At 49.1% G+C, this 23,551-nt stretch overlaps 1 protein-coding gene across 1 annotated transcript in view; it reads left to right on the forward strand.

Moving 5' to 3' along the window:
• Positions 1 to 2,996: 2,996 nt before the first annotated feature.
• The window catches only part of ANP32A (acidic nuclear phosphoprotein 32 family member A), a 41,749-nt gene continuing 21,194 nt past the window's right edge, over positions 2,997 to 23,551 (forward strand). Inside the window, exon 1 of the mRNA XM_017513584.2 lies at positions 2,997 to 3,218. Within this exon, the coding sequence (XP_017369073.1) occupies positions 3,165 to 3,218 (54 nt within the window). The 5' untranslated portion in view covers positions 2,997 to 3,164. The remainder of the gene's footprint in view (positions 3,219 to 23,551) is intronic.

Here is a 23,551-nt window from a genome sequence, read left to right on the forward strand (position 1 = left end):
AGGATACTCATTGTTCATATATCTTTGAGAACAAAATAGACTGCTCATGTATTTGGAATGGTTCTGGATGGAAGATATTCTGGAAGGCAGGAAGATCTTTCCTTCCTTGGCCATCTATCTCTCCAGGGGGTCAAACTTTGAATGGTATCTCATTTATTCTTCTCAGTGTGAATCAAACCTAGTTCCAGAGGTTAGAGACTCTACACCTTTCATAACCTAATTCCTATTGTAGAATTACTCAGTAGTTAGGAACGCTCACCTGTTCCCACTGTTTCAAAATTCAGCCAGGATTCCTTGATATGGGACTTCTTTTCATATTTTCTGAAATGCAGTGCCACTAAGAGCACTCATTTACTACTATAATATACAACGAAATGTAATTTTAAAAACAACTTTGTAAAATAAGATTGTAAGAGCAGTGTTTTTTTGAATACTTGGTCATGTTGTGTGGGGCAAATGGCTCAGTTTTGGCTGAGCTATATGCCTTTTTTTTAAATAAAAAAGCAAAATCATATAAAAACTTTCTTACAAATAAATGTGTAAAAGCAAAAGAAAATTTCTTATTTCAAGTATGTAAGGAAAGCAGAAAGTATTTAATTAGTCATATATATACTTTTGGATATTTCAGCTTTTGTAATGACTGACATACAGTGAACCCTTCTTTCAATTTTCTAATATTAAAACAAAAGTAATCAAAATGTATAAAAGTAAAATGCTTCTAAAATCAACTATCACGTTTAATGTATTTTGTAATCAGGTCATGGTTTTTTCAGTTCTAATTTTAATTTGTTCTGTACTTTCTCTTTAATGGGGGAGGGGGTGAGCTGCTAAGTCTTCCTCTTCAATAGAGTGAGCTATTTGTACAATAAAGTGAGCTATTTGCTTCTATTTAGCAGAGCTGGATGGGGCATATCTCTGCATTTGATTGGTTGGTTTTTAAGGGATTACTCCTCTGGAAAGACACTGTCTCATATCGTATTGCTAGCAGCATAGTCTTAACTGTGGTTAAACTTTTAAATTGAAGATGAACACTTACTATCAAAGAGAACACAAACTTAGGGAATCCTATGTTACATAGATCATACACACTATATTTACCTGTTTTGATAAGAGCTCTGTTTGAATACCACCTTAAATACCATATCCTGAAATAACAACTGACTCAATGGCATAAATAGGTAATTTGGGGTTCTTCATGTATTACGAAGAAGCCAATAAAACTCAAAAAAGGATAAATTCCAACTATACAAACAGGCTTCAATAAGATTAACAAAATCTAAGGATTGTGACAGCTAAGTCAACAATTTAAATAAATTATATGATTTATACCCAGATGAAATAAAACGATGACTTTTAACTTTTATGTTGCATTTCCCACCTACTCAGAGTAAACATCAGATTTCAAATTCCATTTATTACTTTATCTGAAAGAATTTACTGAGTAAAATCCTTAGTTGCAGGGCTTTAGGCTTGCGATCCACCAGGTTTTAATATTTAAGTTACTTCAGCTTCTTCCCCAGTGTAACCATTCTATATGTGTTTTATTTACATTGTCACTTTTTATTTCCTCCTCAACTTTATGCGTCTAAGAATGGAACTGTATTGGTATTATGCAACATTATTTTAAACTTTGCAACATACATACTTATTTCCCCTTTGAACTCATGTTCCTGAAAAATAAACACTATGTATCCAGAAAGAGAAAACTACCTTGAGGTGTGTGGGGATGAGTGGAGACATGTGGAAACAGACACTAAATGACAGTCGTGTGGAAAAGTAAAATAAGGATGTATCTGTCCTTGTTGACAACAATCCTCGTGGTTTACTAACAGCCACAGGCAGCAAACTTGGTGCCACAAGTCGGTAACGCAGTGGGCATCAGGGCTTTAAGGTCTCTTAAAACTTAGTGTGATTCAAAAATACCCAAGGCAAGCACTCCGAAAAACCTGGAGAAAGTGCTCTAGTTAGAGCCTCCTTGGCAACCCGAATAGAACCAAATGACTCGGGTGGACGATGAGAATAAACTGTGCGCCGTTCTCTTTCACTAGTTCTATAAAGCTCATACATCATGTTTGGTCCAGAAAACTAGGAGTTATGAGCACCCTCCTTTTACACCTTTTAATATTCTATACATCCAGCAACAGATCTTAATCCATGATCTTCATTCATTGACTGCCTACACAAGATCTTGGGTGTCTCCCGGTGATCACTTCTTCCAAGCTGACCTTACACGACGGCAAACCGAAAAGCCTCTTCGCAGCAAGGGTCGCGGCCGCGCGGTAAGTCATCCCAAAGTGGAAACATCTTGCTTTTATTGACTTATGCATTCGAGGGTGGCGATGGCGGCGACCTGACCCGGACGAGGCCGGATGGGAAGGGGCGCGCGGGCAGGGCGGCCGCGGCGAGGGGGGCGGGTGCAGCCAGGCTCCCCAGCGCTGCGCGCCGGACCCGGGACCCGACGAGCACCTCCCCGCACTGCACCCTGACCCCTCCCCTCCCTCCAGGCCTTTCATCCGCCCTCCCGCCGGGCAGCCCGCGGCCCCCCGGACCTCGAGCCTCCCGCCTCCTTCCGCAACCCCATCGCGCCGCCCCGCGAAGCCCTCGGCCGGGCGGGGACCCCGACCCGACCCCTCCGACCGCGCCCCTCCCCCTCGAAGAACGCACCTGCGGCCCCGCCCCCGGCCGAACGCTGAGGCGGCGGCGGGCTGGCGAGGCCGGGCGCCTGGGCCCTCGAGGCACAGTCACCTTCCCTTCCCCCGCCATTCCGCCCACCCCCCTCACTCAGCCACCGAGCAGCCGCCGCGCTCCTCAGCCGCCCCGAAATCTAAAGGGGTCTGTCTCCGGCACCACAACCAAATGGCCGAGCCTCCCTGGCCGGCTGCGCAGCCCGCCCATTGGTCCCTTCCCCCCCCCGCCGCCGCTGCCATTGGCTGCTGTCCGGAGATCCTCGGCGGCGATTGGCTCTAGCCGCTGCCGCTCGTCCGCGAGGCCGCAGATCCCGCCTCCACGGCGATCAGGTTAGTGTGCGCCGCGGGTGCTGGGGGCTCGAGAACCGAGCGGAGCTGGTTGAGCCTTCAAAGTCCTAAAACGCGCGGCCGTGGGTTCGGGGTTTATTGATTGAATTCCGCCGGCGCGGGAGCCTCTGCAGAGAGAGAGCGCGAGAGATGGAGATGGGCAGACGGATTCATTTAGAGCTGCGGAACAGGACGCCCTCTGATGTGAGCATTTGCCAAAAATATCTCTGTCGGTCCATTCTCCTACTTTGTGTGTGTGTGTGCGCGCTGGGGGGAGGCACTTTTTTTTGAGGGGGGGCGCCGGGGAGGTGTGGGTTTGGGGGTCGGACTGCACGCGAATGGCAAGGCTGGGGGGTTGCAATGCCACCCGAGCATGTTCCGGCTGCCGCCGCCGCTGCCCTTGGTGTGTGACTACCTGTGCGTGTGCTCCCGCGTGTGCGAGTGTGGGTGCGAGAGTGTGCGTGCGAGTGTGCACCCATCGGGGGCCGGCGGGCGCACGCGTTTGGGTCGGAGAGAATGAGGCGAAATCACCCTCGGAGATCGCTGCTCCAGTGACTCCGTCTGGGGGGAAGATTAACGAGGGAGGAGGAGGAGAGGGGCTGCCTCCGGATTTAACAACAAAAAAAGGGGGTTTTACGTTTTATAAATGTATCCCCCCCTTCCGCCCCCCTCCCGCGCCTCCCCCCTCCCTTTCTCTCGCTCGCTCGCTCGCACACACAATAAGTTTGGGGCTTCGCGAGTCCGGTTTAGTTTCTGATAAATGTGGGCCGAGGCCCCCGGGGAGAGCGCGTGGGGAGGGGGCTGCAGCGGAGTTGGGAATGGCTGGAGTTTAAAGTGCGTCTTCATTTCTTTGCAGTGATGAGGCGAGAGACGGGGGAGCCATATTTGTAACTTTGTAGTGTTCGTGAACGCGCCCTTTCTCTCCCTCCCTCCCTTTCTCTGCCTCCCTTCCTCTCCTCCTCTTTCTCCCTCACTCTTTCCACCCCACCTTCGGGCCAGATGCTGATGTTTCTTCCTTTCCTTCCGAAGAGAGGATAAATTAGAAGGAGGGGGAGGGATTTTCGAACGTGCAGAGGCACAGATAATCCCCGCGCCTCCCAGCCTCCAGCGATCGCTGGTGCAAGTTGCCCAAAGGCTACGTCCCGGTCCCCTCTCGCCCCAGCTCCTTCCGGCCTCCCCGAGATGCCAGCCTTTGGGCCCTGGTGGCCCCCCAGCTCGAACCCCCAGCCCGTCTTTCTCAGGGCTGGGCTCATCGGCAGCCATTCGGCGCCTGCTTAATAAATGGGCACGGGAAACTTTGTCAGGACGCGAGCTGCCCGGAGCTGGCGCCCGTGGTGGGTACAGGCTGGGTCCACGTTTATGCGGGCATGGCAAACACGCAGCTCTAGGATGGGAGTTTGCCCGCTGGCCGCCGTTATCGATTGGGCAGCGGCGGGAGCACGGCCGGAGGAAACTTACACGGGTGGAAATCGCTAGGCTCGAGCGAAAGCCCACCTCCGAGGAGGGGGAAGGTGAGGGTGGGTGACTCGAACGCTGGCTTTTATTTCTGCCTCCCTCTCGCTTTCGAACCCGAGTGTTTTCGGCGAGTTGGCGGCCCTGGGGCGGAGACCCCGACCGACTCCCCTCTTGGCCCGTCGCGGGGACCGGGGACGCGCTGGCGGGAGGACGCCCCCAGCCTCAGCAGCCCGGGCTCCGCGGAGTTGGGAGTTTGGGCAGCTCCGTGCACTGGCCTGTGGCCCCTCCAGCCCGTTAAACCCGAATGCTGGCGAAGGCAGGCCTCGCTTCCTCTTTTCCCTAGTTCCTCCCCCAAACCTGAGTGAGAGTTTTGAAAACAAGATCCTTTTTGTCTCCCCCCTCCCGCCTTAACGCAGCTGTGGACTGGAGACGTGCGAGTGCCTTATGGCGCGCAGGGCGGGGAGGGGGCGGCCGCAGGAGGGGAGGGGGCGCCGCCGGAGGAGGCCGGAGTTTCCGCGCACAATTTGCCGGCGGTTTGCCTCTCTCCGGCCGCTATAGTCCCGGCCGGGACCCGGCGCCTCGCGTTTGGGGGCTGGGTGTGGTGATGGGGGAGGGGGCCGGGGCCGCGGTGTTCCCGCGTACTTTCCGGAAGCCCCCTGCGCGGAGGGGGAAGGGCGCCGAGCGCGGGGCCGGGGTCGCGGCGGGTGGGTGTGGGGGCGCGGCTGGCCTGGCGAACCCGACCTACGCCGCCGGCCCCCCGGGAGCGATTCGGAAAGCGGGTCGAACCGGCTCTTTAAACTTCCCCGAGTGTGTGTGCATTGGGGAGGGGAGCGCACCGCGCCGAACTGGGAGCGATTTCTCACGCTTCGCCCCCTCACCTCCCAGCCTCGCGGCCCACACGCCGGCCCCCTGCCTGGAGGCGGGGTGGGGCGCGGGTGGCGGAGGAGGGGGCACTTTCTGCACATTTGGGGTGGAGGGGAAGAAAGCTAGCGAAAGAGGGACAAAAGGGGTGGGGGAGGAGGAACTGTATTTTTTTAAACGTTCTTAAGACAAATGGCTCCCGGAGCGCGTCCCCTGCGCCCCTCCCCGCCGCGCTGCCCCCGAGTCCCCCGCACACCCACCTTCGGCACCTCTCCCAACTGGGCTCCGGGAGCTGGTGGCCATGCCGAGACGCCGAAATAGGACGAGCAGCCATGTTTCCCGGGGCTCGCGCCGCACGCCCCGCCCCTCCTCCCCGGCGCGGGGCGCGGGGCTCGGAATGCGGGCTCCGGGCTCCATGCTGCGCGGGGCGCAGGCGGGCAGGCAGCTGGGGTGCAGTACGCGCGGGGCGGGCCCCGCGGCTTCCCGGGCTGGTTTCGAGCTCCAGATGTTTTGTTTGTTTTTTGTTTTTGTTTTTTCAAACGGCTAGGCCCACCTGGGGCTGAGCCCGAAGGGCGCCGAGGCGTTACTGGGGGGTGGGAGCCGCCGCTAGGGCCCTGCGCGCCTGTGGCACGACTGCCGGGCGCCGGGCTGCCATTTTGTCACTGTGGCTGTTGTCGCTGTGGGGGGCGGGGGGAGCGAAGTCTTGCGCCATCGCCCCGACGGCCTCCCGCGCGGAGGCGGCAGGGGGAGCTGGCTTTGGGGACCCCCAGTTATGCTCTGAGCCCCGATGGGGGTTTCCGCCCTGAGCCAACGGCCTGAGGCTGTGCAGGAGCGTCACGGCGGCCGCGGCGCCGTGAGGACGACGATCCTCTGTGCAAGTGCCCCCCCCCCGCGCGCTCCCTGCCTCCCCCGCCCTCCTCTCCGGGGTTTCGCCGTTCCTCCTGCAGGCGTTCAGACGTGGTTAAATGTGGCCTTAAGGACGCACCGATCGCTCTGGTGTTTGCTTTTTCGGCGGAAGTGATAGAGTGAGGGGAACATTATGAGGTTGTTTTGGCGGGGGTGAGGGGTGTCGCGCGCGCGACTCTAGTGGCCCTGACTGAAGCCAAGGACAGCAGCCTCTTCCCCGGGAGGGAAGAGTTGTCGATGCGTTGGGGAAACGCCCTCTCGGGCTGGGCTCTCCCAGAAGGTAGGTCGCGCTCCGTGTTTCAGGTGGCTGTTGCAGAGCCCTGCAGGCTAGGGGAACCCCCCTTGGTCTTAACCTGTTCCTTCCGTCTTTTATTTTTGCCTGCGGGGAGGCAGCTACAAGAGTAATGAGATCCTAAGCCGAAAGAGAGGGATGAAGGTTTGCTTTTGAAAAAAGTAAACCGCCTTTCTCTGGCTGTTGACTCTGTAGCTAGGCAATTCGTCGCGTCGGGTCCTCCGATGCTGGCGTCTCTGGGACTTTGAAAAAGCCGATATAGGTGCTGCTTAAGCACCTCATGAGCTGAACTCCGGTGTCTGTGCAGAGACTTTCATAGCGGTGTCCGCCAGAGGCTGCCTTGGAAGCCAGATTTTCCTTTGACCTTTGGACTACATCGCATGATGTTTTCCAGGCTGACTTACTGCCTAATTGGGTTCAAGTAGCATGATATTAACTCCAGTTTATGCAAGCCAACCAGGAACTCGCAGGCAGAAAATTGAGCCTGAGTTCCCATATAGTCATGGTCAGTTGAGTTCTGCTGCTGATAGTAGTTTCGAGTCTGGGGGCTCCATGGTGATGGATGGTGGGCTTAGGAACCACACAGACCTGGGTTTGAATTCTCCCTGCCACAAGGAGGTAGCATACGTTTGCCTGCCCTTGTGACCTTGGGCTGGTGAGCTTAACCTGCCTTTTTGTAGCTTGTTTTATTTACCTATAAAATGGGATAATCTAATAGTAAATGATGACAAAACTGGCTTGATATCGCCCTCAGTAGATGCTATGTGACAGTGTTAGTCTCCGAGACATATCAGGGTGCTTTGAGGCATTACTTAGAGCTTCTCCATGGTTTAGGATGATAACAGTATTAGCTAATGCTTACATAGCAACCAGGCTGTGTCTGGCACATTTCTAAGTGGATTACACGTATCAACTAATTTAGCCCCACAACAGCTCTATGAGGTAGGAATTATTATCATCATTGTTCATGTGGAAATTGAGGCCTGCAGTTATGTGAACAGTGAGTGGCAGAACCAGGATTCAAACTCAGCCAGCCTACATACTCAACCTCTATACTGCCTTCTTTGAAGCACCCTTTTTCCTTAAGATGCTGTAAGGAAGAGCATTTTCTTCTGCAGCTTTGGAGTGGTGCCACCTGAGAAAGAGAGTTTCCTATTATTGAACATACTGAAATGAAGAGTGGATAGCAAGCATCCTGGTTGAAGATAGCAGAGGGCCAGAACCAGGGGATCTGGATTATCATTTTATGGGGGAAGCCATGCACTGAGTTTGCTTTAGCACATCACCGTTGGTTAGGTTGAAGTGGATTGGCCTTTCAGGTGCTAGGGGACACATTTTGAGTGAGGAGAAGACGAGCAGGAGCTGCTCAGGCAGTCTGCATCTGCAGCCAAAAAACTCAACATAATTGGCATGTCTTTAGTATCTGGGACATAGTATACTCATAACACCTCATTGGATCATCTCAGGTAATCATCCCAGCAACTCTTTCAGGGTAGGCCAAGCAGTGCAGTGCCATCCCTGTTGTGAGGATGAATCATCTGATTTTTGGAGAGGTTAAGCAACTGGTATGTGGCAGAGCTGGGTTCTCGCATTGTAAAACCACAGGCCTCTTTGGTGGACTGAGACTTCAAGGATTGGATTGTCCATTGGATCCCAAACGTGGCCCATAATGTAAAATGCAGATTCCTGGGCTCCACCCCTGGTCACAGGAATACCACAGCGATCACCAAACTGTAACTGAGCTCCCTGTTTCTGTTTGTACAAGAATTATTTGTACATGTAAACATTGCAGTCAATTTGCTGGTATGGAACCCTGACTTTGAATCCCAATGACATGAAATGTTATTCCCCCAAAAATAAGAATTCCACTTGTCTCGTTAGCAGATCTCATTACAAAAGAAAAAAATTGTACTCAATATATTCTCAATTTTTATCAATAAAGAAATTGTGGAAATGTGTTAGATTTTTTTCTTGTTATAAAAGTACCTATGTAGTGTTCTCAATTTTGTCCCTTGGTAAAGTTTACTATCTGCCCCCTTTGCAGAAAAGTTTTGCTGAAAAGGTGGTTCGGTAGGTTGGAGAGTGGGCCTCTGGGATCCTGTGTTTTGCTTTGTTTAAGCAAATGGCAAGCCATATATTTGGGTGGTACTCTCAGGGTCTTTTTAAGGCCTTTTATGTCTGGTGTGCCCTTTAGGTAATTGGTGCCTGGTGGAAATCAGCCTCAACCCAGGAACCTCCATAGGAAGAGAAATTATCCTTGTTATTGGTTTAGTATTAAGATGCAAAATACATCTAGAGAATAGCCAATTGAAATTCATCATTGTGTACTCACAACATGTCAAAGCCTTCTGTGTATCTTAAATGGCTACTCTTAAGTTCTAGATGTCATCTCAGAGATAGAAGGAAGGAGCTTTGGATTGCAACGTTAGAGCTTTGAGGCTCAAACCAAAGGTGGGGCAGCTGTGCACCCAGTGGCTGACATCAGCTTCTTAGGGCCCAGATCTTTGAAAACGACAGATAATCCTGGAATCTCTAGTTTTGGCCTGCTGCATTTCCACCATGTGTGTTTCCTGGAGAATGAACCAGCAGCATAGTGGCTTTGAGTTTCAGAACACTATTTTCCCCTCTAGCCTCTTATACCTGAGCTAATGAGTGGACGGAATGGTTATAAAATTGGCCAGGTCAAGGGGAGGAGAAGATAAATTCAAGGGGACAAATCCTAGTCACCATAACGGCAGCTGTGTTAAGACAGCAAATCACAGTTCCAGTTCCTTCTCTCATGCAGATGCTGTACCACCAGCCTCTGAAGGTGACTTACTGTAGACTTACACAGTTGGCCATTCTTCTTTTCTTTGTTGTTTTTTTCTTTCCCCTTCCCTGTAGCAGTGTGAGGTTTGTTTCCTTTTTTATTTATTTATTTTATACTTTTTGTAGAGATATGGTTTTGCCGTGTTGCCCCGGCTGGTCTCAGAGTCCCCACAGCGCTGGGATTACAGGTGTGAGCCACTGCTGCTGGCCCCTTTCTTCACTACCATTGCAAATACACCTGATTGAGCTTTCAGAACTGGCCATCCCAGAGCTTGAGTCCAAATTAATTACATAACGTTGAAATAAAAAACTTCATGGAAATTGTGTAGGATGCTCTTTAGACATCTCGTGCCTTTCCTATCTTGGTGCAGTCACTTAGGAAAGGAGCAGAGATCTTGGTGATTGGGCCGTGACCCAATTGTCTGGCCTGAATTCTAACTTGGTTTAAGAGGAGGCTTATAGCTCTTGGTGTCCAGAGAGGCATTCCTTTACAAATGTTTGCCACCAGGATCTCCTCCCTGTTTTGGCAGCCTGTCCCTTGCTCTAGCTAGTTCTCTAGTCTCCTAGTAACTACCTTCTCCGAGTCCCCCAGCATCACTGCCTTCAAGTGGATAGGGAAACATGGACTGGATTCTGAATCTTCTATTGCTTTGAAATATAATTATGCGGCCAGGCACAGTTACTCACACCTGTATTCCCAGATTCCCAGCACTTTAGGAGACCGAGACAGGCGGATCACCTGAGGTCAGGAGTTCAAGACCAGCCTGACCAATGTGGCGAAACCCCGTCTCTACTAAAAATACAAAATTGGCTGTGCTTGGTGGCACATGCCTGTAATCCCAGCTACTCAGGAGGCTGAGGCCGGAGGATCATTTGAACTCAGAGTCAGAGGCTGCAGTGAGCTGAGATGGCACCATTGTACTCCAGCCTGGGCAACAGAGAGAGACTCTGTCTCAAAAAGAAAAAAAGAAAAAATGTAATTATACAACAAATGATAAATACACAACAATGATGTTTTCATTAAAGAGATGGAGTCTGGCAGGGATGGAGATTTGTGAAGGCATCTGTTATTCAGAATTTCTCATTTAATAAAATTTGTTGAAACTAGATGAGCAAAGCACCATGGCCCTGAGCCACCTTCTCAGACATGGAAGCAGCCTCCTTGTCCAGAACTAGTTGTCCGGATGATACACAGACTCCAAAGGAGATAAAAATGCCTTTTTTCTACCGCATCAAGCCCTGTCCTGGGCCTGCTGGGCCGCACCCTGCAATGCCCTGCTTTTCCTCGGATTTATTTTGTTTCAGCTCCACAGCTGCCCCCTGAATTCATTCAGCTACTGTTTCCTTTACCAAAACTTGCTCCAGGCAGCAGATCTAAAAGATCGGCTTACTTACTACACTATTATTTACTCTAATGTGGATTCAAGTCAGCACTGTTTTTCCCAGAGGTATTTACATTTGGAGATTCTGGTTTGGTGAAAGTTACCAGAGAACTATCAAAGACTCGGATGCCATCCTCAGCTTTGCTGTTAACTGAGTTGGACAAGCTGTTTGGCTTCATGGGGCCTCTGTTTTCTCCATTCTAAAATGAGAGTGTTGAATGAGATCAGTGGCTTTCAAACTTTCTGGGAACTACTGTTTTACACCGTGAGCCAGTGTGTCCACGCATTCCTGTGCTCTGTGAAAAACTAGCAGTGTGCTCCTCCCTTACTACACGTCAAATACTTTCATTCATTCGAAAGAAAACTGGCTTGGACCTACAAATTAGTTTCATTACTTGTTAATGTTTGAAAGACATTAAAAGAAGGATATGAAGGTTCCTTCATACTCAATACTTGTGGTTTGCTTGGGGGAAATGAGAGGATGCCCTTGGTAACTTTGTGAGGCCTCTCCACCGAGGGTCAGTCATGACTTCTCCTGTTTTAAATCAGCCCACTCCATCTTCTCTAGCTGCTCTTCTTATATCTTGCTCCTCTTCCCTCAGACTTTCTCTCAGCATGAGGACTCATTATCCTGGGCTCTTACCCCAAACGAGAATCTTCCAAAGTTCCTGCTGCCGGGCCCCTGCCCCCCGCCCCAGCAGCCATGTGCCCCCAGCTCCTTCTCCACACTCTTGTCACCCAGGAACCATCCTTCAGTGCATTGCACACTTTGAGTGCTGGGTCAGGGAAGACTGTGGAGAGAGGTGAGCACACCTGGTTTCCCCCACATAGACTGCCTGAGGTGTGTCCTGCTTCCCCACTTCCAACTGTGGTACTTGGGCACGCCCCTCTCAGGGTACCTTCCCTTTTTGTCTCTGCAAAATGAGGTTGTGATAGTGCCCACCACACTGGCACACAGTAAAATCTCAAGAAATGTTAGCCGTTGTTGCTATTGGAACACCATAGCTGGAATACTATAACTGCCATTCACTTTGTTGAAAAAAAAAAAAAAAACAACGGCTGGGCGTGGTGGCTCATGCCTATAATCCCAGCACTTTGGGAGGTCGAAAGGCGGATCACCTGAGGCCAGGAGTTTTGAGACCAGCCTGGCCAACATGACAAAACCTCATCTCTACTAAAAAAAAAAAAAATGAACCGGGTGCAGTGGCAGGTGCCTGTAATCCCAGCAACTCAGGAGGCTGAGGCAGGAGAATCTCTTGAACCTGGAAGACAGAAGTTGCAGTGAGCCAAGATTGTGCCATTGCACTCCAGCTTGGGAACAAGCATCTCCAAAAAAAAACAACTTACATTAGTCACGGACACATTACATACAGAAGTAACCTTTCTTGCAATGGAAAAAGAGGTTTAGAAGCTAGAGATTCAAACTTAGCAGAAGTTATTTTTTCCCACTAGCAATTCACTACAGTCCTGACATTGGACTTGAGGTAGTTTCTATTACGAGTAACCGACTCATCCCTCTCCTGGGTAATTCTTTTTTCTTACTGCCCTCAGCAACAATTTCAGGCCTCCACCCATTCCCTCTCAGCCAGGATGTCCTCCTCACAGAAAATGGAAACCTTCTGGTTTCCTAAGCAGGTGCAAGGCCAAACCTGCCTTAATCCCTCCGAGTTCAGCGTTTCTCTTGTCTTGTCCACTCCTCCCTCAGTTCCCTGGTTCCTTCTGTCCTTTGGATTCTCCAACTAGGGATGCTTCTCCCATCTTAAAGCAAACAAAGATTCCCTTAATTGATCCTGTGTTGGGCTGTATTACTGCCTATTCCGCTCTTCTCCCTAAACTTTCTGAATTGTCTATCTTTTCCATCCTGTCACTTCTCTTACTTCACCCTGTGAAGTCTGGTTTGCTTCCTAAATAGTGCCAAGAATCCCAACAGCCTTCATTTCTTCTCTTGCATAATGTCTCAGTGGCGGGATTCAGCATTCTTTTTTTTTTTTTTTCCCCAGACAGAGTCTTGCCCTGTCACCTAGGCTAGAGTGCGGTGGCAGGATCTCAGCTCACTGCAACCTCCACCTCCTACTGGGTTCAAGCAATTCTTGTGCCTCTGCCTCCCGAGTAGCTTGGATTACAGGCACCTGCCACCTCGCCCAGCCAATTTTTGTATTTCTAGTAGAGACAGGCCTTCAACATGTTGGCTAGATTGGTCTTGAACTCCTGTCCACCTGCCTCAGCCTCCCAAAGTGCTGGGATTACAGGCATGCGCCGTCACATCTGGCCGGGATTCAGCATTCTTGACCTTTATGAAAGATGTTCCCCCTTGGCTCTCCCCGCCTCTGGTTTATCTCCTACAGCTCTAGTCACTCCACAGTCTTTGGTGTCCTCTTGCTCTCCTGTGTCCTCATGAAATACTGACTCAGTTAAGCCTGGGCACTGGGCCTTCTTATCCTGTGTTCTCTCCCCATGGAATTTTGTCCTCCCTCACTGACAGCTGCAGGAACTATGTGCTGCTCCCTGAGATTTGATGTTTACCTCTTGGGTAAGCTCGACACCCATCTGACGTCTCCACCTGGGTGCCCCAACAGTGCCCTGCTCTTAAGTCCAAAGGGAACTCGTATCCTCTGTCCCTTGCCCCCCACTGCCCCCACACACACTTTCATGATCCTCTTTCCATCCGTCACCATCACAAGCCCTGTTTAAAACGTGTTCTGTTGTTTACCACTGATCTCCCTATATCATAGGCTAGTCCTCTTGAAGCCGTTCAATGACCTTCAACTAAAATGATATTATCAAAACATATGTAACCATGTCACCCCATACTTAAAATTCACCGTTGTTCCTGGGATAAAGTTCCACATCTTTAATAAAACCAATAAGGTGCAGCACGGTCTGGCCACTGCTGGCCTCTTCTTGTTATCTGTTCCCGTGCCCCACCCTCTCTGCTTGGGCCTCTCTGGCTGCCTCTCATTCCTGCAAACCTGCACCACACTGTGATGGCCACCGTATCCAGTTAGCATCTAGCCATCTTTACCCGTCTCCATCATCCTCCTTAAAGTCTAGATCTAGTTCTTTCGCCAGAAAACTCTTACCGAACTTCTCCCTCAGAGCGTTTCAGTTTATAACTATGTATTCCGGGATTATGAGTGTTTAATCAGCATCTCTGTCCCCTTGCCTAGTTGGGTGCACTGCACGATTTGAGGGACTTGCTTTTGCTCACCACTGTGGTCCTCAGAGCTCCACACTGCCTGGCATATGGTCAGCATTCTAGGAGTCCTGATGGAGTGACGGATCTGCAGTACTTACACTTTCTTGTCACTTTCATCACCTACTGGTGGTACACCAAGCATGAAGCCACTGAAACGAAGCGCACACCTTCACGCCCGCACCCCCATCCCCGCTGGTGGGATGGGGGTTTCTGAGTTTCTGATTCGTATGGCCTCTGGGTGGGTGATGCATGCATCTCAGCTCACTGGTCATCACATTTTTCTGATTATCACACCCTTTATCTGTAAACAACTTGAACCTGAGTCCCAGTATGTCTACCTTGCAGTTATGGATTATTCACATATACTGCCTATAAATATATACGTTATATATACCAAAAATATAAATTAAAAGGGATACGTTTAAAAATCTAAAAAGTCCTGAAATTCTTGCATCCCAGTGGATTGTCTTGGGCAGTCCACATAGGAGACTACTGTTCTAATTAATTGTTTCTTTTATTTTACATTCAGTTAGTAAAGTTCACTCTGTAAAAGAAATGCTCATACCTTCTCAGACACTGCTTGTTGAGATCTCTCCAGCCCCAGTGTGTGATGAGTAGGGGTGGGGGACATTCACAGTCCCTCTTTAATAGGCTAGCTTGCCCGAGATCCTTGGTGAATCGAGGCTCCACTGCTGTGTGTCAGCTTGGTGCTCCTTGTTTAGGCTGCGTGGACGGATCCACCAAAGTCCGCTCAGTCACGCCTGGGGTCCCGCAGAGGTAAACCCCGGGTTCTCTCTGCCTGTGTCCTGAGAGGCCAAGAAGTAACTATAATAAAGATTCCATCAGCCATAGACTCAGGGTGGGTGGGAGGTTGGCTCTCTCCTACTTACCTTGAAGCCGGGAATAAGAGGCAAGATCGGTGGGCTGGATGGGCAGAGACAGAGGCGCACAGTGAAGCTTGAAAGAGAGAGGCTCCAGCGAAGTTGTGCTGGGACTCTGCAGCCAGCAGTGCCCAGTCCTGGGTTTGTGGATTCTGCTGCCTCCTGTAGAATTTGTGAGAACTATGTGTGTATGCATGTGCGTGGGCCGGGAGTGATAGGGTAGAGGCATGGGCCTGTCATTCTAAATTTAGAGAAATTACTTTCAGATTTCTTCAGGGACCATGCATGTGGAGGAGGGACTCATCTCCACTTGATGTAACCAACTGTCTCACCTTAGCCATTTGCTTCACGGGCAGGCCTAAGTGGTGTAACTGAAGGAGGGTGAAGGGAGTCCGCTGACATGGCCTGTGTGCCCAGCATCCAGAATGAGGCAAGGAGCTGTATACATGCTATATAAGTATTTTTGTAGCAAATTTAAGTTCTTGAATCCAGTCCTGGCCTCCTGGACTGGGTAGGGCAGAAGAGAGTGGTTATAGAGGGTGGTGGTGCCCGGTTCCTGTGGCGGAGCTGGGGTGATGGAGCATAGCGCGTATGCTACAGGAAAGAAGGTATGTGGTTGGTAAAGCAGATTTCAACCAGCTGCGCATCAGAACTGCCAGGGGAGCGTCTGAAGCAATACCCAGGCTGTGCCTCAACTGAATCAGTCTCCAAGGGTGGTGCCCCAGTCTGTGTATTTTTAGAAAGCTCTAAAGGGGACTCTAAAGCACAGTTGGGAACCACCCCATGGAGCAGGGTGCAGAGCTTCACAGCAGGTAGGAAGAAGTAACTCAGTGGGAACTAGAGGAAAATGGAACAGAGAAACCAGGAAACAGGAAAGAAGGATGCAGGATTTAATCCGCTGGGCTACAGGCATCTATCTGCTCCTTGACCTATCCCCGACATCCCCACCACCATAGGGATGTTCACACAACCACGTTCTGCTCATCACACTTGGAATTTGTCATTACATATATCTCCGGATGCTGCCCCTGGGAGTGTCGAGTGGGCCTTACTGACCAAGACTGGGCTCGGCCCATCCTTCATGTCCAGCTCTTGAGAGGCTGTGATCTTTTGTCAGAGGGCAAGGGCCCGGGCAGTCAGGTACAGTGGGTAGTGCTTGAGGACTGCTGAGCCTGAGGATGTTAGCAGGTCACCTCACTGAGCCTCAGTTGCCACGTCTGTGAAATGGTGAATACAGTAATACCTGCCTCCCAGGTCTTGTTGTTAGGGCTGAAAGAAATATGGTTTATGCCAGGTATGTGTTGTAGATGGACCCTGAAGCCTGGATTCTACCCGTCAGGGCTTGAATGAGCTGTTTGGACAGGGGTGGGGGTGGAGTTGAGCCAGCCCCTCTCCAGAAGCTGCTTGCTGTGGTGGGAGCAAGTCTGGGAAGAGCTGTCTCAGCCTGCCCCAGGAGGAGGCCTCGCCTGGAGCTGTTGAAGCGGAGGGGAGGGGCAGGGAGGCTCTGGGCAAAGGAGAGAGTCCCCCCAGTTTTTTTTGTGGAGGTGGGGCTGGAGGGATACCAGCCAGGCTGCAGGCATCCCCTACCCTTGGGCCTCTTCTGGTGTGGGGGGCTTTCGCCCAGGCTCACCTTTTCTGTGTCAGTTGTTCTGCAACCCTAGCCTTCTTTGCCTCTAAAGTCCCCTCTGGCTGCAGAACTCTGGGCCAGCCTCTCCCAGTCCTTTCTCTTTCATTGGCACAGCTCCTGAGAGGTCCCCTTTTCTGAGAAACCCTCCTCAACTCAACTGGAAGAAAGGGAGCAAATTGTGTCCACCCGGGTGACATAAAGTTAAAAGTCCTGGGGACTTCCAGGGCACGCAGCAGTGTTCGCCTCTCAGCCAGTTCCAGTAGCACTCACTTAGGTGTGCATCTGTGCCTTCCTCTCTGTCTGGTCAGTGCTGCTTTATATGTACATACCCCCTGCCAGAGGGCATCATTGAGGGTGTACAGAGCCCAGTGTGACTCTCCTGCAGCTGGGGACATAGGAAGGCTCTGTGATGATGGCAGATGTGGTTCTCTAGCTCCCGCCTGGCTGCCAGTGGGAATAGCCTGTCTGTTCTGGCACAGGGGCCTGTTCCATGTGGAGGGCCAGGAACTGGCCTTCACAGCCACCCAGGGCATTCCTTCCTCTTCTGCACGTCCCTCCTTCCCCATGAAGATTTGGGTATACCCTGGTTGTGGCCTTTGAAGACTGGGCAGGCATGTACTTTGTAAAGTCTTCCAGCTGCCCCTGGTAGGCCTGATGAAGCCTATCTGCAGAGGTTGGCCTGAAGCCATAATGAGCAGGTCTGTTCTTTCTAGCCCTTGTCTAGTTTATGACTCTGTTGCAGACATGCCTTTCTGTATCTCGGTTAAAAGTACTGCTGTGTCTGTGCATTTAGGTGTGGTCTGAGTCTGGGAAAGCTTCTCCTAGAGGAGGGCCCTCCAGGTTGCTCTTTGGGATGGGAGTAGCAGAAGCAGAAATGGAATGCCGGTTGCCCTCTTAAAGCCGAAAGGGCACGTCGTTTAGGGCAGGGAGTAGGCATGTGTAGGCACTCAGGAAACTTCCTTCAGTTCCAGTGGCCAGTGTGGTCGTCATCAGGAGCGACAAAGTTAATGTGGGAGTGAGAATTGCCTCTGAGATTGACCAGTGGCCATAGACTCCAGCAAGATGTGGATCTTGGTCCGAGAGGCGCCCACTGTACCAGAAACAAGACTTGTATTGTGCAAATGACTTGTTAGCCCCAGGAGGCTTATTACGGCTACAGATGTCCCTGATGGTGAGCAGCACTTGGCCACTGCTGTCGGATGTTAACCAGAGTTATGGGGGTGGTTTCAGCAAATACACAATTCTGTGGAGGGGTTATGTGGCTTACCCAGAAGTGCCTAGATGGCAGATGGAGGTGCAGGATTGGAATCCCTGTCTTTCTGGTTGATCCTTGGCGTGGCTAACTCATTCATTCATTCATTCCACACACATTGATGAATGCCCATTCTGTACTGGGTTCTGTTCTAGGAACGAGACAGACAGACACATCACGTATGCTGCTCTTGTAGGGCTTCTGTTCCACTGGGGGAGACAGTCAGTAGTAAGCCATCAAACAAAGGCATGGCTGCTGGTGTGATGAATGCCATAAAGATCCATAAAGCTGTGCTAAAGGAGATGGGTGGTCTAGGAAGCCCTCTCTGAGGAGGTGGCATTTGAGCACTCAGGTGACTTATACTGCACTTCCAACCCCATGAGTCAGAATGTAGGATATCTGATTTAGAGGTAAATCTAGAAATCCTCTTCCCAATAAACAAGCTAAGGCCCAGCGAAGTTAAGGTGTGAATTCATGGGAAAGACGAAATTTATACTCACACCTGCCGTGGGCTCTAGCCCTCTGCCTTTTCATCCCAAGACTCGGCGCTTTGATTTAGACTACCAAATTGCATTTATTAACAATAATAAATTTATTTTGTCATTATGGCTGGGTGTGGAGAGGGCAGAAATTTTAAACACATTTATAATGGTTGATCAGCCTCCAGGTAAGGCAAGGGCTCCCTGCCTGGAGATGGTGTTTTTCCTGCCTGGGCAGAGATGCTGCCCAATTTTGTACCACCAGCTGCTGTCACTGTCTGAGTGGGATTTCCATTAGTGTCTCTGAAATATAGCAGTATTTCCTGGAGGATCCCCATTAGTACTTTCTGGATTTCATCTGGACCTTTCAGGCCCTCTCACCTTGGTGTGGGGATTTAGATGCTTTTGAATGGGGCTGGGGCAACCCCACTGATGCCTCTGACCAGAGATGGTGAGGCCAGGACTCAGGGCCCCCAGGGCTTATTTTAGGGGTAGAGAAGCTCACAGTTAAGTCAGAGGTCACAAATACAGCAGCTGATCTCACCTCTCCCGAGGACCAGCTGAGCCATAATTGGCCAATAGTTTCATCTAGAAGCAGGCATCCTGCATCAATTTGAAAGGAGCTTCTGGGTGAAGTAAGACTTTATTAATTAGCCTGTTAGGAAGACAGTTTCCCAGTATTATAAGAGCTGGATAATTTCATGCCTAATGTTTTTCTTGGAGCTTCTAAAAGGAAGACACTAGATTTTCATCTTTGTACTAAATACGTAGTGAGAAAAGGTAGTATCTTTTTTTTTTTAAATGTGTTTTGTTTGTTTTTAACTGTTTGTTGATACCGTTGTGCCAGACACCATATTTTTTCCTCTTTAGTCTATATAGAAATGCTGCTGGATAAATGGTATTATGCCCACTCTGCCAATGAAGGAACCAAGGCTCAGAAAGGTTGAGTAACTAACCCAAGGTCAGGTAGTACTGAGGAACCGTGCTTGGGTACAAAGCCAGGCCATCTAACCTGGAATCTTAGCTTTGACCCCCTGCCTTCTCCCAGTGACTTTGATAATAATATGGACATACCCTAGACCCTTGACTTGCCTTTACTTTCTCTTCTGTGTTATAAAATCTGCTGCATTTATTTTCCTGGGAAGGCAAAATAGATTATGCCAAAAGTTCTGATTATTAAAAACGTTTTATTGTGAAATAGAGCACATAAAAGCAAACAATATATGTGAGGTTTAATGATTTTTGTCTTCGTTTTTTTTTTTTTTTTTTTTTTTTTAAATGATTTTATTTTCTCAGAGATATCCTAGTAAAAGCAACTTTCCTTGTGCCTGCCTGTGCCTTTCTGTGCCAGGGTTTTAAGAAATGTGTCTGGGTTTCCCCTGTGGCTCTGACAGTCCATCAAACATCAGGGTTGGGCACACAGGTGAGAAGCATACCCAGGTGCCTCAGAGATACCTAAGAGTGTCTGGAAGGTGGAAGAAAGGCAAATGGTTTTCCAATAAAAGTAGGCTAAGACATAATTAGGGGCTTAGGTGCTACTTTAAAAAATAAGTAGCAGTGTATTCCAGATTCCTCCAACAAAAGAGAATTGCTTATTGTGGAACAGGCATGGCAATGCTGTGCCTTTGCCTGGAATACCTGGCTGCTGCTGCCACCACGAAGACCCATTCTGGGATAAGAGAAGGCTTACCCCTTATTGAGTATTTACCATGAGCTTTGTGTGGTCCTTGCCTGCTCTAGGTACTTGGCAAGTATTATCTTTTTGACCTTTTAGAACACCCCTCAGGTGTAGGTATGGCCACCCATTTCCAGACAGAGAGATTGACCTAGAAAGGTCAGATGGCTGCCAGGGCACACTGAGCAGCCCTTGTGTGTTGTGATGGTCCCTTCTGTCTGTCCCTCCCAGACTGGACACTTTGGGAGCAGAAGTCAAAGATACCTTTATCATTGTACCCCCAGCATTTAGTAGGTTCTGGCATTTAGTAGGTTCTGAGGAGCACTTATTGAATGAATGGAGGTTAAGTAACTTGTCCATATAAAATGACAGTGATAAGCCCATGAGATAATAGGACTCTGGGCCAGGCACAATGGCTCATGCCTGTAACCCCAGCACTTTGGGAGGCTGAGGTGCGTGGATCACCTGAGGTCAGGAGTTCGAGACCAGCCTGACCAATGTGGTGAAACCCTGTCTCTACTAAAAATGTAAATAATTAGCCAGGCACCATGTAATCCCAGCTACTCGGGAGGCTGGGGCAGGAGAATCGCTTGAACCTGGGAGGCGGAAGTTGTAGTGAGCTGAGATCACACCACTGCACTCCAGCCTGGGCAACAAGAACAAAACTCCATCTCAAAAAAAAAAAAAAAAGCATAAATAAGTAAATAATAGGACTCTGAGGCTCTGTGACTGCCACCCTGTAGGTCAGAAATGAGATCTGATTCCAGCTCTTACCAATAAGCTAGGTGAATGCAAACTGACATACCCAAGCTTATTGATACTGCAAAATTATTGATTACCATAAAAGATTGGAAGCAACCCAGATCCTCATCAATAAGGGGCTGGTTAAGAAAAATGATGGCACACTATATAGTTGCAAATAAGAAACGAAGAAGGTATTTATGTTCTCTATTACACAAACTCCATGAAGAAAAAGACAGGGCAATGATTAGTGTAATATGCTAGATTTTTAGTAAAAGGGAGAAGGAATAACATTCTGAATTTGCTTATATGTGTGTAAACATTCCAGAGAGATGCTTAGCAGGTGATATAGTTGACTGGGCAGACAGAGGGTAAGATGGGAAGGGAGGGAGAGTTAACTATCTTCTTACGCTTTTTGGTTTTAAAACTGTGAGTATGAATGTGTTAGTCAAACAATTGCAAAGGAAAGAAAAAAAATAAAAGAGGTGACCTTGAACCAGCGATTCTGCTGACCTGGATGTTAGTCTCCCTATCTGTATAGTGAGGCAGTTGGACCAGATCAAGACTCCTTAGTCTGAAGCGGAATGCTGTGAATATTGTAGTTCTCAGGCTTTCATGAACTCTTCCAGGAGATCCTGACCTTGTCCTAGGGTTATCTGCACCTGACCTTGTGCTAGGGTAATCTGCCGTCCCTTCCATTGGTGGCCTGGCCTGGCCCTCTCAGGATGTTTGAGAAAGGTTGGGGGACGCAGAGAGCAGGGAGCCTTCCTCAGAGGTGTCAGGCCTTGTTCCTGTCTCCATTCCTCAGAGTTTATCCCCTGAGCTCACGCCTCTGATGTGACTCAGTTGGTTCTTCCTCCAAAGTGAAGGATTACAGTAAGGAGAGACTGTTCTGGAGCATTCTGGCAAAGTGCTACAGTTTAATAGGAAGAGAAAAAATGGCAGAACATTTTCCGGGTTATTTTTAATGCTTTTCAGTTCTGAAGCTAAGTGCAAGGCAGTGTGAGGGAATCAGTTGCATAATACCTCATTTCTGCTTTCTGGGGTGCAGAGTCTTGAGTAAGAAACATGCTCATGAAATTCATCCTAGTAACCTCTAGGACAGCCTGGCTTACCCATGATCTGATTGGGTTCCATGGAGACACGTGGGACTGATAGGGATTCTTCCCATTTTACAGGTGAAGAAACTGAGTCTCAGTGAAGTCTTGCCCAAAGCAACACAGTTTGTAAGTAGTAAAGCCTGGAACCAAACCAGATTTTCCGACTACTTCTCCTGTGTCCAAACCATCGTAATCAAAACATTCTCCCATGGGAGATTTCCAGGGATGTAGATTAGGCCCATTTCTACCTGGAAACATGGGGCAAGCACAGTCCTGATTAAAGCTTCTCTTCTTTTAAGGCAGAGCAAGGGAAGTATTAGTCTTATGGCCAGATCTCAGGTCTTAACTCCTTCTCCTGTGGTCCAGGCATTCTGTCTTGCATGGCTTGTGAAATCCACTATCCCAGCACCAGTTGAATGTGGCATGTCCCATGTGGGTAAAGGTGTGTATAACCTGTAGCAGCCTTCTCTCCACCCCAATCTCATGCTGCCACCTCCTTTCCTTCCCTTCCACAAGTTCTCTTGTACCCACCTGGCTTCCTAGCTGTTTCCCAATAGGGCCAAGCTCGCTGCCCACTCAGGGTCTTTGCCCTGGCTCTTCCTTCTTTCCTCCTGGCAGGCCCTTCCCAGTTGTTCACTTGGCCTTACGTCTCTGCTGAAAGCTCACTTTGAATAGACCTTCCTGGTTACCCTTTCTAAAGTAGTGTCCCTTGTCACTGTTGCTTGTCTGTCCCTTTTTTTTTCTTTGCAGCATTCATACGCATTATGTATATGTATATGTATATGTATATGTATATGTATATACATTTTTTGGTTTGTTATTTGGTTCCCCTGCTAGAATGTAAACCCATGAGACAGGCACCTAGTTTTGTTTACCACAGTATCTCCAGTGCCTAGCCTGGTACCTAGCATGGCATGTAGTAAATACTCTGTACGGATTGTTGAATGACTGTATCAGGTCTGCGTCCTAATGCAGGTAATGCTTGTTTAAGAAGAAAGAATCAAATCATAGCATTTTAAGAGGGGAAAAGACTCAGGGCTCTCTTTGCAGGGCTTTATCATACAATATTATTAATTCATCTAATAAGCACCCAGCACTGTTCATGTATGAAGCTCTTTGCAGACCGCCACTTAGAAACCTTCTGATTCATATAGGGACAGGAAGCTCCCAAATTTTCAGAGAAGTCCATTATTTTGTGAGACAGCCATAATAATGTAGAGGCCTTCTTACAAAGTACACTGGGGAGAAAGCTGCCTCTTTATGATTCCTGCACTGGAAAACACAATAAATGTACATGACACTCCTTCAAATAAGTGGACAGAGATAGTGATCATGGTCTCACCCACCCTCAAGCCTAAACATCACTAGTTCCTTCAATTGTATCCCAGGTTTCAGATGCCTTCCTATCCTGGTTGCCTTGCTCAAGTTTGTTCTTCAAATTTTGGAATTTGAGGTCTGGTTTTGTCAGCGCAGAGTGTTTGGGACCTTGACAAGGAATCCTAGTCCGTCCCACGTGTTTCTATCAGCACATCCCATCTGTGTTGGCTGCCATGGTAGAGGCCTCCTTCATGATCCTCTGATGAAGACTAAGATCGAGTTCCTTTTTACATCATCTTCAGTCATCTGGACCCTCCCTGACTTGTCATAGTTTTTTGGTTTGGTTTTGTCATAGTTTTTTGGTTTTTGTTTTTTAGCATTTTGAGATTAAAGCAGCCATAGACTTGTGATGAACTCAACCTGTACTCTTTTTAAAGAAACAACAGGCCGGGTGCGGTGGCTCAAGCCTGTAATCCCAGCACTTTGGGAGGCCGAGGCGGGTGGATCACGAGGTCAAGAGATCGAGACCATCCTGGTCAACATGGTGAAACTCCGTCTCTACTAA

Source organism: Cebus imitator, unplaced genomic scaffold (assembly GCF_001604975.1).
Source record: "Cebus imitator isolate Cc_AM_T3 unplaced genomic scaffold, Cebus_imitator-1.0 Scaffold496, whole genome shotgun sequence".
In the NCBI taxonomy this organism is placed as follows: Eukaryota; Metazoa; Chordata; class Mammalia; order Primates; family Cebidae; genus Cebus; species Cebus imitator.